This window comes from Austrofundulus limnaeus, unplaced genomic scaffold (genome assembly GCF_001266775.1).
Source record: "Austrofundulus limnaeus strain Quisiro unplaced genomic scaffold, Austrofundulus_limnaeus-1.0 Scaffold1722, whole genome shotgun sequence".
Classification (NCBI taxonomy): Eukaryota; Metazoa; Chordata; class Actinopteri; order Cyprinodontiformes; family Rivulidae; genus Austrofundulus; species Austrofundulus limnaeus.
In genome coordinates, this window is record NW_013954124.1 from 4,578 (window position 1) to 19,586 (window position 15,009).

A 15,009-nucleotide genomic window follows, 5' to 3' on the forward strand; every position below is an offset into this window, starting at 1 on the left:
GGGGGGGGGGTCCTCTGAGACGACAGGAGACACATTACTGTAACAGCTTCACAGTGAATCTCCTCTGCACCAAAAGTTCCCTTCATGTCTCCTCTGTCCGGAGCTCCAGCTGAACGTTGGTCCATGTGGTGGCGGCTGGAGTATCAATATTCATGCAGGGCATGTGTGTATGTTGGGAGGTTGGTGGGGGGGGGGGCATAGATGGGGTTATGAGAGTGTTATGTTTGCAAAGCAGCAGTAGCAGCAGTATTGGGTATGTGTTGACTTAATTAGGTCTGTGAGCTGCTCGCTTTCCTCTCCTCAGCAGAAGTTGATTAGCAATGCCAGCTGTCCCCAATGTAATTCAGAGCATGCACGTGTATGTGTGTGTGTGTGTGTGTGTGTGTGTGTGTGTGTGTGGTTGCAGTGTAATATACGAGTGGTGTGTGGTTGTGTTGATGTTTGTGTGTTAGCTGCCAGCTGCCACACGGCGCTGCCAATCCTCTATGATTAGTACCCACTGGCAACTGGGCTCAAACTGGTGCCAAACAGACCCAGGAGGGCAACATGGCCCATAGTAATCCCTCCATCGCTTTCTCCTCATCTCTGGTCCACCTCTCCTTCTCTTCGCTCACATTAGCTGCGGTTTTGATTGGTTTACCCCCTTTCRAAATGTCGAGCTGGCCCGGTTCTCTCCCTTCCGCAGAAAGATACAAAGGACCCCTCGAGACCTACTAATGCCCCGATGAAAAGGACACGGCGGCGGCCGAAGTGAGGAAAGGAAGGCCACGGTTGGACTGTGTYGCTGCAAAGACGCCAGCATCACAGTCCTCAGCTCACAGAGGACAGCTCCTCTCACCTGTTGAGACTCCTCAACGTGTCTCTGCAGAGGCCAGGAAGCGGCGAGAACGAAAAATAAATAAAAAATAAGGCGAGAGCTGGACGAATTTGTTCAAAGAGGCAAGTTTTGAATAAGTGAATGTGACAAGGTGAAAGAGTGCAGCTTGTGTGTACGCGTCCTGCATGGCTACTGCATAAACACTCGCTTTTACGGCGCACCGCTCCATGGGTTTGGCAGACTGTGGGGGTGTTGGACAGCTCCGGCACACCAAAGGCTGCACACCCATCTGCCCCCTGCCTTACTAATGCAGTTACGTTGCAGGCTGCGTGTGTGTGTGTGTGGCGTCCAGTCGCACATATGTGCAAAGAAACACAAAGCACACGATTTGCAGCCTTTACCCCAAATCCACAACTGCATCTCGTGGACATGGATTGTAGCCATGTGTCACAACGAGGACACACACACACACAARACTGCTGCACGGCGATACGACTCACACGCTCTTTCAGTTATGATTTTGTCAGATGTTGGCAATTCCAGTTGGGGCTTAATGCCTAAGTCTATCAGTGGTTGAGATTACAGACAGATTTATGTGATTCGCCGTCTCCCTAGAGGACCTGTGGCCTCGCACTAGTTAATCACCGCTTTGCCTTTTTTTTTTTACCAATCTTTCACCGCATGGCTGTAACTCCAACGTAACAATGTTCCTGCCCGAGCTTGTCACACTTTCGGTGWGAAACTCTTCGTCGAATCATGCCTTCGACAGGGGTTAATTCTCGATAATCCCACTAATCAAAAGGTTAAAYCTCCCTTCTGACCTTCACTTGCTTCATAAAAGAGGGCAAATTCCTTTTTTTCCTCCTCAGATCAGCAAGCTTGTCCGCTGAATTATTGAGTCGCTTTATTGAACTTTAAATTGTTTAGCATGCATGTTTTTTTTCTCTCTCCCCTCCCCTCCAGAAGCAGTGAAGAGTGATGAAAGCACATAAAACGTACTCCTCAACACTTTTGGCAGATACAGCAAAACAAAGTGTGACTAAATAAGCCTGTGTTTAAACTGTGTTTACCTGCTTATGGAGAGAGATTTCTCTCCTGTCCTTCATCCATAAAGTGAACATTTAGGAAACACGTGCACAAATTAAAGGCCCAGCGTTCTTTGAAGAACTSTTCACCAACCTTTCATGSCAGAGATTTAAACCAAGACCATTTTATGATGACAAATGATGGAGTTACAAACGTTTTGATCAAACTGTGTGAATAACATTATGCGACATTGCATTGAGGATTATTCTCAGCTACAACCGCAGTTTTTTTTAAATATCTGTAACTGACTGAGTTATAGCCATTTTAAAGTGCCTGTGATGTCCAATTTTTGATATACATATGAATGCATWTTTAGAAGGAGGACATTGATAAAATAYTGCTAAAGAAATTTCATGTCGCTGAGATGAACAGTTGTTGAGATAWTTGCCTGTGAAGTAACAGGAAGTGATGTCAAAGGGGAACGTCTGCATGTGAACAGAGCATTGCTAAAATGGCCAACAACCCAGCCTATAGAGAAGAATCTGATGTTTCTTTAGATTATTTTGAGTCACTATCAGAAAGATGAAGAAGAGTCAGAGTTCAAATAATATTGTTTCAATAAACAAAGAYAAGAGAGTTTTCTTTGTTTAAGAGTTCACCTCTGATGTCACTTCCTGTTTCACTTTRGCTGAGCCAAGTTCAAAAGAAAATATCCAGTTATGGGACAAAATGGGCTAAATCGTGTGTATTATTCCAACTTTCTTAAATATAAAGATGTTTTCCTGGACTTTTTGTTTTGAAGAATTTGCATGTCACAGGCACTTTAGTGTTAGCTAAAGATGATTAGCTGAGATGGCCATCTTATTATGTCCTGAAAGTTTCAGTAAAATATGTAGTGGTTCATCAGCAAAGATATTGAGCAATGTGTAGCCCCCGGTGTATGTGGTGGGGGTGGTGCTCAGCTAGTACCACACCAAGTTTTAGCAAAATCTCTGTAAATTTAGCCAGGGTTCCCACACCTTGGTCAACATCAAATTCAAGGACCTTTCAAGGACTTTCCAGTACCAGTTTCCTCAATTTAAAAAACCATGCGCAATGGCAATTACCTACTGCTACTGCAGAATGTTACCAATAGTTTAATGCTGTTTGTAAATTCAATGAAAAACTGAACAAAAACAAAGAAGTTGTTGAGTCAGAATCATTGAAGTCAGTTTACCGTAATCCTGAGTTATCCACCGCAACAAATGTGTTTTTTTAATTTAATTTTATAATTCATTTTTAAAAAGATTATGAAAATCAGTCAGTGAGTAGAGAATTTCAATCCCCAAAAAACATTTAAGGACTTTCAAGGACAAGTGTAATTTTTGGCTGTTTTCACAAACTTTACAGGGYCTTGAAATCATTATTTTTTTCAAATTCACAAACTTTCAAGGATTTCAAGGACCCGTGGGAACCCTGTTTAGCTGAGTTATGGCCATTTTTGTGTTAGGTGGATTAGCTCTTGCAGCCATTTTTAATGCTCAAAAAGTTAATCAGTTGTAGACTTACACAATTGATCACGGTACGCTTTGAGAAAATTTTATGAGCTCTGTGTACTGGTTCAGGAGATATTTTGCTAACACTACAGACAAACTAAGACACAAACAAACCAATTTCACCTTTGCCTGAGGCAGATCAAAGAAAACCTTGCTACACTATATTGTCTAGTTGTATTGTAATCCACAATGGTGTCATTAGTGCACATGTGTAGTACCTGTGTAGATGAAGCGTCCAGGTGTGCCTTTGCAGAACTGTTTGGATTTGTAGGACAGCGTGACTTCCACCACCCCTGGGATGTGCCTGGGTGGAGTCTGCACACGGATCGCATGGGGAGTGATCAGCTACGCGAAAAGAGCAGAGACGGGCGGCAGGCAGATTAGTGTAATGAAACTTCATATCTTCCCACGTGCCCGTGTCGTGGGACTATTCTCAGCTTGTCTCAGTCCTCCTCTTCGTCACTTTGAGCCTCTTTCTGGGTATAATAAGCCTGAAAATGAGGTGTTAGAGCGCTAAAGCCCTCAGGTGGCCTCGTAGCCCAAGGCAATGTCACTGCGAGGCTCAGGATGGTTATCAGCACTGACATGAACTATGTAATAAGGATTCAAAAGCAGTTATCTGTWTATGAATAAAACAGTCTTTCCTCTGCATACATCTATTGAACAGAATACGTAAATGTATAATACGCTTGTCTTGCCTGGCCCTGTCTCTGYGTCTGTCAGCTGAAGCTGCTGCTAGCCACATAAAAGCACCACTGTGTCTTAAAGAGGCTCACTTAGTGAGGCTTATGAGCCCACTTGCATAGTGTGTGTGCGTGCGTGTGTGTGCATGCTGAAGGCACTTTAAAGGAAATTGGGAACATGACAAAACACATGAAGACCTCACTGAGTGCTCGTTTTCCACATGCTACACTAAGTTAGCACTCAAAGCTAGAAGCGCTCAAAAGCTATCAATGCTGCTGCCAGCGCTGCGTGCAGATGTGTACGTGTGTGGATGTGTCGTTATAACTAACTGTCCCTTTCATTCCTCACTTAGCTAGGCTTTCATTCCGCCATTGTCTGGCCCCGCTCACCCCTCCGCGAGWTAATATAGGAGCTTTTTATAGAATTATTCCTTTACTAAAGAGAAAGCTGTTTGGCTGCTCCTACTCGCTGACCTCCAGTTTCTCACATACACTGCATTTACATTTTAGTAAGGTGGCAGATGCTCCTTACAAAGGGATTCAGGCTGCGGCGCGTGCACATATTTCAAGAAAGCAGATACAAACGCAGTCTAATAAATGACAGGAGGGGAGGCGAACAGGGAGCTACAAAAACTGCTGCTCAAGGTTGTAAAATATTTCTCCTCTCCACYTACAAGGCTGCCGTTATTTATTGCTTTAATTACGGATCAGTCCATTTATTACTTTTTAATATGCTGAATATATTGTTAATTTACAAAGTATGGCAAAAATAGCACTTATTCCAAGACTCAAGAGAGWCGTCTTTGCTCGTTTTCTCAGCGATACATTAAAAAGGAGTTTTGTCTGTTCTGAATGTGATGCATGTAAAGAAGTCACKGAGAGGGAATAAAAGAACAGATTGACAAATGTGAAGCTACAAATATGCTTAACAGAAATATTGAAAGTATTAAGAGGAATGCAGAAAAAAAGTCATGTAGAATTTCCTCTACATAATAAACCACTTGATCCTACAATACCCCAATATGATCGAGGAAACATCAAAGCGGGGTCTTGACATGATTTTCCAAAATAAAAATAAATTAAAACATCATTGCTAATCACATTTTTTGCCATGATTGTTATGAGAGATAAAAATATTTATTTATTATCATGTAAAATAGTCTTTGTGGTTGATGTTCAAGTTTTTATTCTCTTGCGTAATTGCCCTTAAAGAAATATTTGTTTACGTCAACTATAGATGAGGTCTAAGTCTTGGCTATTATTTTGTGAGTTTGAAGCCAGAAAAGCTTGGAAACCATTGTAATATTTTAGATTATTACACATGCAGTTTTTCAGAAGCAAAACTTTAATGTTGGACTTGGTTTTGCATGTAGCTTGCTTTTTTGAAGACAKCACAGTATTCTGATTATTTTCCTAATCACATGATCAATAGGGAGTAAGAGAGGCTTAAAAAGACCAACTTTTTATTAACTACTTTGATGAAGCAACTAATCAATGATTGTTTAGGAAGGATAAAAAAAATCCCAACTAGCATTTACCAAGTGTGTAAAGTTGTTAGAAAAAGTGTAAGTATGAAACTGTGCTTCTGTGTGTCATTTGAATGCTGGCAACATAAAGAAAAATACTCCAATAATGCGGAAATTTCATAAATATACAGAAACRTACACAAAACATTTAAAAGTTAGCTTCAGCAGTGACCAAATTTTAAAATAAAAGAAAATTGATCAGCAATTAGACGTTGACTCACCTCACTCCAAACTAGCATGGTTCCAAAAATGACCTGGAGGCCGTCAAAAAAGTTGTCCCCAATGATGATGACTGTAGCGCCCCCTGTGGTCCAGCCTTCACTGGGACTGATGGCTTTGATGCTGGGAGTTGCTAAAACAAAAGTCAAACATTTGAGATTAGATGCTAAATACCCTAACGGCAAAGCAGAACTTTTTTTATTTTTTTTGCCATCGGCGCTGTGTCCATTCTCCTTTTCCTTTCCATCTCTGTCTTGCACACGCACAAACGCAGACACACACAAATCACCTCTAGCCTCTCCTCCCCCAGGGGTTGGCAAGGGGACGTGGAATTCTAATCAGAGTGATTATACGCGCCACCGTTATTAAACATCACCCCTGCCCCCCGTGTGCGAGGGCAGCGGAGGCGCGCTTGTTTTATGACACGTGGCGAAGCGTGCGGGCGTGTAAATGTCAGGTGTGCTCAGTGTCTGATCAAAGGCCACGCGACCGGGGAGCAGAGCAGAGCCAACAGTAGCTCTGCCCTCTGAATATGCTGCCTTCATTAAACCAACACTTAGCTCCTGCTCAGCTGTCTGGTCCACATATCTGTCCCGTCACCTACTTTGTAGCTGTATTCATAAAAAAATGTTTACTGTGCTGTAGTAGTTCTTCTTTGACGTTTATTGACGAAGTCCAGGAAGCAGCAACATAAGCAAAAACTGATCTTCAGTGTGCTGTTTTAGACCTTATGAGCTGACGTTACTGTGGTGATTRCTGGACATGATTGAAGAAAAGGACAGCGTTGGGGAAGTGTTTATACAAGCTAAATCTCCTTTCTTTAACAGATATACAACTTGTCAGACATGTTGTAATTCAGTAAAGCGCCATAATCCACTTTAGGCTAGGCCGACTTCACCCTCCCTCCAGGCTCGTCTTTGCTCTTTGCCTCTAACTCCCTGTTCTGTTGATCCTCCCCAACAAGCTGGAGTGATATTTAGCCCCCTGATACGCCTGCAGAGATCAGCGTTCACCGAGCAGCAATCTGTGGCCGAAATCATGGTCCTAAGGTGCCTCCCTTTCCCAGCCGCTGATATTATGTGCTCTCGATGTGTGCTTTATGTGTGTGTGTGTGTGTGTGTGTGTGTGTGTGTGTGTGTGGATTAACCAGATGGTGGAACGTGAATCCATGTGATAGGATTATACTTCGGGGTGCTCCTCCGTGCCATCTGTTCAACTCTACGCACTGCTCATCTATTACCAGTTGAAATGGGCCCCGAAGTTGTGTAAMCGCCACACAAATGCAACACTGGGGTAACGAGGGAGAAGGTGGAAAATGAAACACAAAGAGCACAGGAAGTRCAAAAAGTGACCTGTACTCACTTTTTGGACTGTTCCTCCTGGCTGGCTCACCATTAACATTGTGAGTTAGCTTCTAATTAAACAAAGGACTCAGGATTTGACAGCTGGAGAGAATTTGGTTACATGGTTGGGGCAATCCTGCAATCTGGATCTGTCTCTAGTTATCTCTAAAGCAATGCTGTACTAATTTACACATACAAATTACTCTGGTTCTAGGTAGTTTTTTGGGTCGTGACAAAACCACAACTAACCTTCGTACCTCAGGTTTGATTTGCAGTTTTCAGCCTTAACAAAACAAACATTTTTCTTTAGTTGAAYTGTTTCCTCTATTTTTCAGCTCTTTCTTTCCTTGTCTCTTGTTGCCCCGTCTCTATTCTGCTCAGTCCTTCTTTCAACTCGCGCCGCTCGCAGAACAGAGAATCAGAGGCAAGGAAACYCCCAAACAAATCTCTCTGACGCAGGGGACATCTGCTAGGTGTGTACCCGAATTCTCATTTTAGATCCAAAGCTGCACCATCGTTTAAGATACGTCTCGTCTTCGATACGTCTCGTCTTCCGTATGTCTCGTCTTCGATATGTCTCGTCTTCCATACATCTCATCTTCGATACGTCTCGTCTTCCATACGTCTCGTCTTCGATGCGTCTCATCTTCCATACATCTCATCTTCCATTCGTCTCATCTCATCTTCCATGTGTTTCGTCGTTCATACGTCTCGTCTTCCATACGTCTCATCTTCCATACATCTCGTCATTGATACGTCTCGTGTTCGATACGTCTCGTCTTCCATACGTCTCGTCCTCGATACGTCTCGTCTTCCATACGTCTCATCTTCGATACGTCTCATCTTCCATACGTCTCGTCTTCCATACGTCTCATCTCATCTTCCATATGTCTCGTCTTCCATATGTCTCATCTCATCTTCCATACATCTCGTCTTCCATACGTCTCGTCTTCCATACGTCTCGTCTTCCATACTTCTCGTCTTCCATATGTCTCGTCTTCCATATGTCTCATCTCATCTTCCATACATCTCGTCTTCCATACGTCTCGTCTTCCATACGTCTCGTCCTCGATACGTCTCGTCTTCCATACGTCTCATCTTCCATATGTCTCGTCTTCCATACGTCTCATCTCATCTTCCATACGTCTCATCTTCCAAACGTCTCATCTTCCATACGTCTCGTCTTCCATTCGTCTCATCTTCCATACGTCTCGTCTTCCATACGTCTCGTCTTCCATTCGTCTCGTCTTCCATACGTCTCGTCTTTGTGAACTTTCCTAATCACTTGTGAGAGCGATCGCAGGGACAAACGGTCCACTTTGTCTCCCGAGAACAGTCATCACAAAGACTTAACTGAAACATTCAATCTTAATGCAATCTACTCCAGGCCAGCATGTAAATCCCTTCTTAGTTTTTTTGTCATTATCATCCCTGAGGTTGACTTTTCTCAAAGAAAAAAAATATGTTTCTCTTATTCAATGTCTGGGAAATCAAAATGAGAAAATAACTGGATTAGGGACTTGGGAATCAGTGCAGCCTCCTAAATCATGTGCACATGTCATTATGCAGTATTAAAGGGTTTTGTGTTCGACTGCAAGCGTGGGGGTGTGCATGCGTGTGCATGTGGGCTTTCTGGTGCATGTATGAGTGCATTGGAAAACCTGAGGGWTGGGGAGGATAGAAGGATAAAGCAGGTCTCCGAGGAAATAAAGCCAGTGTTGGCTTTAAGCAGAACAGACCTCATAAGACACATAGTTCTTATGCGAGGCAGAGTAGAAGGCCCAGAGGCGCAGACCTGAGGGGAGCGAGCCACRAGGGAGAGACGAGAGACTTAGTAGCTACCACTCTCTTCTTAGCTCCAGTTTGAAGCCCAACAAGAGMGGAAAGCAAAATCCGGAAAGGAAAGAGGAGAGACAAAAAARGAAAGCATGTTTGAGGGGAACAGAGACAGAGAGTGGAACCAGACAGACGGGGATAACAGAGGGAGGGAAAGAAAGAGGAAAAGGACAAAATAGGAACCACAACCCTGAGAACAAACAACATGTGTTTTTTATTTTAATACCATGTTCCAGGTAGGACGGTGTCCCTTCTGAGGGGTCCAGTCTTCGAGCTCGGCGCCCATGTTTGGAGTTGTTGTGCACAAACATGTTATCCGACACGGCCAGGACATGACCCTCAACGCTTACTGTAGTTGACACAACCACCTGGGAAAATGAGAATCCAAAGAAAACTAAGAAACTGGCATTGGAAACATTAAGATTATTATGCAAAGTCAACTTATTTTATATCATGTCATAATGTCATTCACTCATCAAACACATGTTGCTTTGACTCATTCATGCATGTTTGAAAAATCCTTGAATCTCTCGTGGTAGCCATGTGGAGCTGCCTAACATTTATTTGTACAGAGCAGCTCTCTGGAGCAAGGTTATAATAGTTTTGGATTTTTCATCATAGTTTAGTTTTATTTTGTTGTGACTTTTTTCTTTTAATTCAGTTAGTTTTAATTAGTTTTTACAGTGGATTTGCTAGTTTTTATTATTATTGCATTTTAATGCTTAATTTAAGTTTAGTTTTGTTTTTACTAGTTCTAGTGTTAGTTTTTTYATACTTTATTTGCCATTGCTTCCTCTACTTGTGATGTTCCTGTGAGTTAACTAACCAACAGCTATTTGGTCGCTAGTTAAAGCATTCCGTTATGGTGACACCTTACTAAAATAATTGTGTAACTCAGTTTTGATACCTGTGTGAGCTTGATTCATGCAGTTTTTCCCTTGAGAAGTATTTCACCTATTTTATCACCTGTTTCCACTACGAGACATTTGCTTAGATTTTTCTCGCAGTCATATTCAAAGAAATCCCAAAGTGGAYGCTTTCTCCCAACTTTTGTTGTTGTCATTTAGGAGATGTGCTGAGCAGCAGCAGAGTACAAACAAGTGTTGTTACAGACCCGCAGCTAATGTGAAACTACAAAAAAAAAAAAAGATTCACATGGCTCAAAATAAATTGAAAAACACTAAAACTAAGGATATAATTTCAGTTAGTTTTAGTTAGTTTTGTAAAAAATATTATACAGTTTTAGTTAGTTATCATTTTTTTTTTTTATTGCTTGCTGGTACAAAGCAACACCTACTTACCCAAAGCTCCTCCCTGGAGCTCAGCCCCCAACTAAGCTCCCAACCCACAGAGCACGCCTCCCCCACACAGTTCCACCAGACCTGGCAGAACTGCACGTCTGTTGAGCTTGTAATACTAACAACTTCTTAGTCCAGTTTTTTTTTTCAGATTCCATTAAGGAATCTATTTTTCAATGCCAACGAGACTATTCTCTTACAACACTCCAATGAAAGGTTGTAAATGAAATGAAACGTTGTGAAAATGTGCTGAATGTGGAAGCGTCAGAAACGGTAGAAGGTCCTTAAAGAGACAGAGGCCACGATGCACAGTCTAATTTATTTTTGATTTATTCAGCATTTATAATAACTGAAAGTAATAGTTACTCGATTGTGGTACATAATGGAACTATACGTGCCTGGAAAATATGTACCCCCCCAAGTAAACTAACAAACATTATGAGTTTTGGCAAAATTTGCAGAAAATAAAGTGTGAACTTTTATGCTTACTTTCTATCTCTATTACTAACTACATCATTAMATAAACTAAATTAATAGTTCAGATTTTTTAAAGTGGGCTTGTTTTACCTGTTGTAGACCACTGATCATTATGTTTGTAAGTCCAGTCAGAATTAAACTCTTTTTCTTCAGTGTTTGGTCACTCAAAGAGCTGTCTACAGCAGACATTCACTGCTTAAAACCTTTTCAAAGAACCCAACATCAAAAGATCTAAAATCAAACTGTATTATATTTTAGTTAATGAATCCTAAAAGRTTAGGTATTATGTTGAAATGACTAAACTAAAATGAGTTTTGACCAAACRCGCAATCAACCTTTCAGGGTGACCTTTTAAACAACAAACAAACAGCAACAGTTTGCCGCCTCACACGTCCTGCAAGTAATTCATTCTTATTTTAGATTTGCTCAGACCCCCACCAGTTTCTGAAAGAATTGTCTTTTTTTTAGTTAATATGCACCACTAATGTTCACCAGCGTACGAACAATGCATTTCTTTTATGAGGCACAAAGCAGCTTGTAATCAGAGTTTAGTCTGCACAAAAAAGGAAACTAGAAAGTCAGTAAAACTTGAGACCTAGTCAGTTGAAGTGTCTTTTTATGTATGGATTCTGTACAAATGTGGGTATGTGACTTCTAAAAAGTTATTTCGAAATATGTCGTTTACTTCCAGACGTTATTGCGAAAAGACTCCTTTAGGGATTGAACGGTTTTACTTTGTCTTTTAATCAAATCACGTCTCTCTTCAAGAAGACAATTAAGGTTTTAGACAGACAACCTTATCATGTTCACTGCTGTAAAATCAGTACAAGTTTTTGGACTTAAAAGATTCAGTGATTTAAGTCTTGTTTTTAAGGTTTAAAACAGACATGCTCCTCCAGCTTTAAAGTATTTTATTCACAAATATACATCCAGAATGAATACTAGGTCTCAAACTAGAGGGGACTGTGTTGTCACAAGTCGGAGTACGGAGTTTGGACGAAAGGTGTTCAATCAGAGGAACAGTCTTATGGAATGAGCTACCAGCAAATATCAGAGACAGTTACTCCATTTTAAAAAAAGAAACTTAAAGTTTGGCTGAAAGAAAATCAGTCATGTATTCATTCATAAAATAACTTAACTGTGTACCTTGTAGTCAGAGGTGTTTGTTGATCAGTGTTAAATTTTGTCTTTTTTGTGCACTTGTTTTATAAACTGTTACTTTTTTATCTGCTCATGACAACAGATGAAACGCAGCTGTGCATTGTCCTTTTTAAATCAGTTAAAAGGAATAAAAGAAATGAAAATACACTGAAATAGTGTAAGACTGGAAGCGTAGTTCTYGTCTACTCTGTACTCAGGCCTGATGCGCACTGAGCGGTCACCTGAAAGCGTCTCATGTCCCGAGGGTTCCCTGCATTCTTCAGGCAGTTCTGGTTACACTTCAGGAAGAACTTGAGGAAAAACCTGCGGAAACGCAGAGAGACGAGGGGAACCGGGTGAGCTGTGAGTCGCTGCAAGATCAGAGTGCGTAACGATACATTACAAAACACACTGACACACACATAAAACAAAACAAATCAAACTGCTGTGGCAGACGAGACTCACGCTGTCTGCAGCATTTGTCAGTACCCCCCCACCCCACCATGTAAAAACCGTCTCCAAGACAGTGAGTAAAGGGTGCTACCTTGTATATCCATCTCCGAGTAGCTGTCACGGCCTGCCACSAACTCACAGGGGCAGATGTAGCTCCCACCCCCCAGCACCCCCCCACACACCCTCCCTGCAGCTGTGTGCGACGAAGGTTGTACTGTAGCTCCTCTGCAGCACCGTGTTCTGCCTCTCTCAATCTCAGTGTGAGAAACCACATCAACAGCACCTGCCATGCATTATTAATAGGCTGAGATGGCAAGTATGGCTACCCACATCAATACTTAATGAGAGAGGGAGGAGTAAAAAAAAAGGGTGGGGGACGGTTGGGGTAGTGATGGTTGTGGGTGGTGGGGGGGGGGGGGKCTGAAAAGCAGAAAAAGGGGGACGGCTGACAATTTATTCCCTCACCCAACCCCGAGGCTCAAGGCCTGACAACTTCTTCTGTAAGTGAAACTGYGGTTGTTGCACATCTGCCTTCTGCGCTGTCTGTCTCCCAGAGAGAGGGTGAAAAAAAATGAAACGAAACCACAAAAATAAACAGTGCTGTGTACAAATAAACAGGAAGCTTCACAAGAAGAAGAAGAAAAAGGACGATTAGGGGTGTGTGTGTGTGTAAAACTACATTTCCCGCCCCTTTACCCAACCCTCTTCCTCCTCCTCCTCCCTTTGAGGAAGCTCAAAGAAGTGCTGACAGCTGAAACTGCTTACAGTACAGATCTCCGGCAGCCAGAGAGAGAATCACTCCTTTGCTCAGCTTTTCTTTCATATGTCTTATTTTCTCCCCACTGTTCATTTGTTATGGCTACGATTCTGCACTGGGCAGCGCGTTTCGGAGCCAGCCAGCTCGGATATGATCGCTCACACACACACACACACACTTCCACACACAGACATGTCAAGTGAAACACACAGCACGCTGCAGCCTTGTACAATTGCTTCATCCAAACCAAAAAAAAAGGGGGAAGAGCAAAGAAGATAAATGGACACAGCAGAGTTATGTCTCATTTCGAGGGCTGGCCTACTGCTGGGTGCATTACAAGCATCTGATGTAACACAAGAACTGGTGGATTTATTCTCAACAACTTTTAAATGCATGACAGCTGGTTAGTGGTGGATGCTCCTCCTCAACTAAAGAAGAAGAAGAAGAAAAAAAATCCTCTTCTGATCTCAGTAACAAACTTCTTCTCTGATGCCTTTTTTCCCTCCTCCCCTTTGGCTTTTTAAGTGTTCTGATTTATGATCCYAACTTGGAGAGAGAGAAGAAAAGAGGCAGAGTTTGCAAAGTGATAGAACGATAGACAGAAGGACAAGGAAGACGGTATGTGAAATGTGAACGGGGAGACAGACCACCCTCCTGTATATTTTACAAGCTGTAGGCCAATATCTCAATAATTCATGAAGCGGAGAGATGGAGGGTTTTTTTTTCCACTGTGCTGTAAGACCCCATGGACTGAGGGTCTCCCAACTTTCTTATCTCCTCAAGGTCAGAGAGCAGCCTTACAGACAGCTGTGGACTACATCCACTTGTCCAACACACTCCACCTTCCTCCCTGCTCCTCCTGTTTAATTCATCAACACCCCCTCAACGGTCCTCCACTGAGCTCTCCATGATGGATGGATGGATGGATGGATGGATGGATGGATGGATGGATGGATGGATGGATGGATGGATGGATGGATGGATGGATAGATGAGAAGTTTGGACCACCTCAGTCAGAGGAGACCAAATCAGAAGGTTAAATGTTAGGGTTTGGAGGAAGAGGAAGCCTCTAAAAAGGCTGCGTTAAAATGAACTTGAGAGGAGTTAGAGAGAATCGTCGGTGATGACAGCACCTCTCCTGCATGTGTGGATCATCTGATTCATTATTTACGTGACTCACAGCAAAAACAGGAGTGTTAAAATTTCAGTGTTAAACTTTTGGGTGTTGATTTAACACCCTCTAGTGTTATTTTAACACTTTCTGAGTACACTCACACCCAGTGTTGGTGTTAATTCACATTGTTGATTTCCTCAGTGTTGTCTCACACTGGACAGTGTTAAATAAGCTCCACCCACAGTTAAGTGTTATGTAACACTTAACAGTGTTGTTATATGACACCTTGCAGTGTTGAAAGCAGTTTTCAGAAAAGCCCCGCCCTCTTCTACCTCATCCCAGACAGACCAGCATTTACCCAGCATTCCTTGCTGAGAAATCTTGCAGAAATGATGTTTTTGCAAGTTTATGACTGTTAAAGACACTCATGAGAGTAAAAATTAATTGTTCTGGTTAGTTTTCTTGTTCAGTTTGATCAAGATGTTCAACTTTGAGTTTATGTTTTTGGCCAAAAATCGACACCATGAGTGAGAGGTACGTCCTGGTGTTTGAAGGGTGACTCCATTATACTTTTCTACTAACTACTGAGAGTTGATATTAACTCTGAGTGTTAAATTTACACTCTCATTTTGATGGTGTATTAAWACCTTGTGGTGTCTGATAATTTTACAAACACCACAATTTCTAATTCATCTGTGCTCAGAGCTGAGGGATTGTGTGTGTGTGTGTGTGTGTGTGTGTGTGTGTGTGTGTGTGTGTGTGTGTGTGTGTGTGTGTGTGTGTGT

General features: G+C 42.1%; 1 protein-coding gene across 1 annotated transcript in view; it reads right to left on the bottom strand.

Moving 5' to 3' along the window:
* The window catches only part of LOC106536185 (transcription factor COE3), a gene marked incomplete in the record, with an annotated part of 38,767 nt that overhangs the window by 3,394 nt on the left and 20,364 nt on the right, over nt 1–15,009 (bottom strand). The window contains 4 exon segments of the mRNA XM_014033393.1: nt 3,597–3,723; nt 5,809–5,939; nt 9,212–9,353; nt 12,143–12,224. Coding sequence (XP_013888847.1) covers nt 3,597–3,723; nt 5,809–5,939; nt 9,212–9,353; nt 12,143–12,224 — 482 coding nt within the window.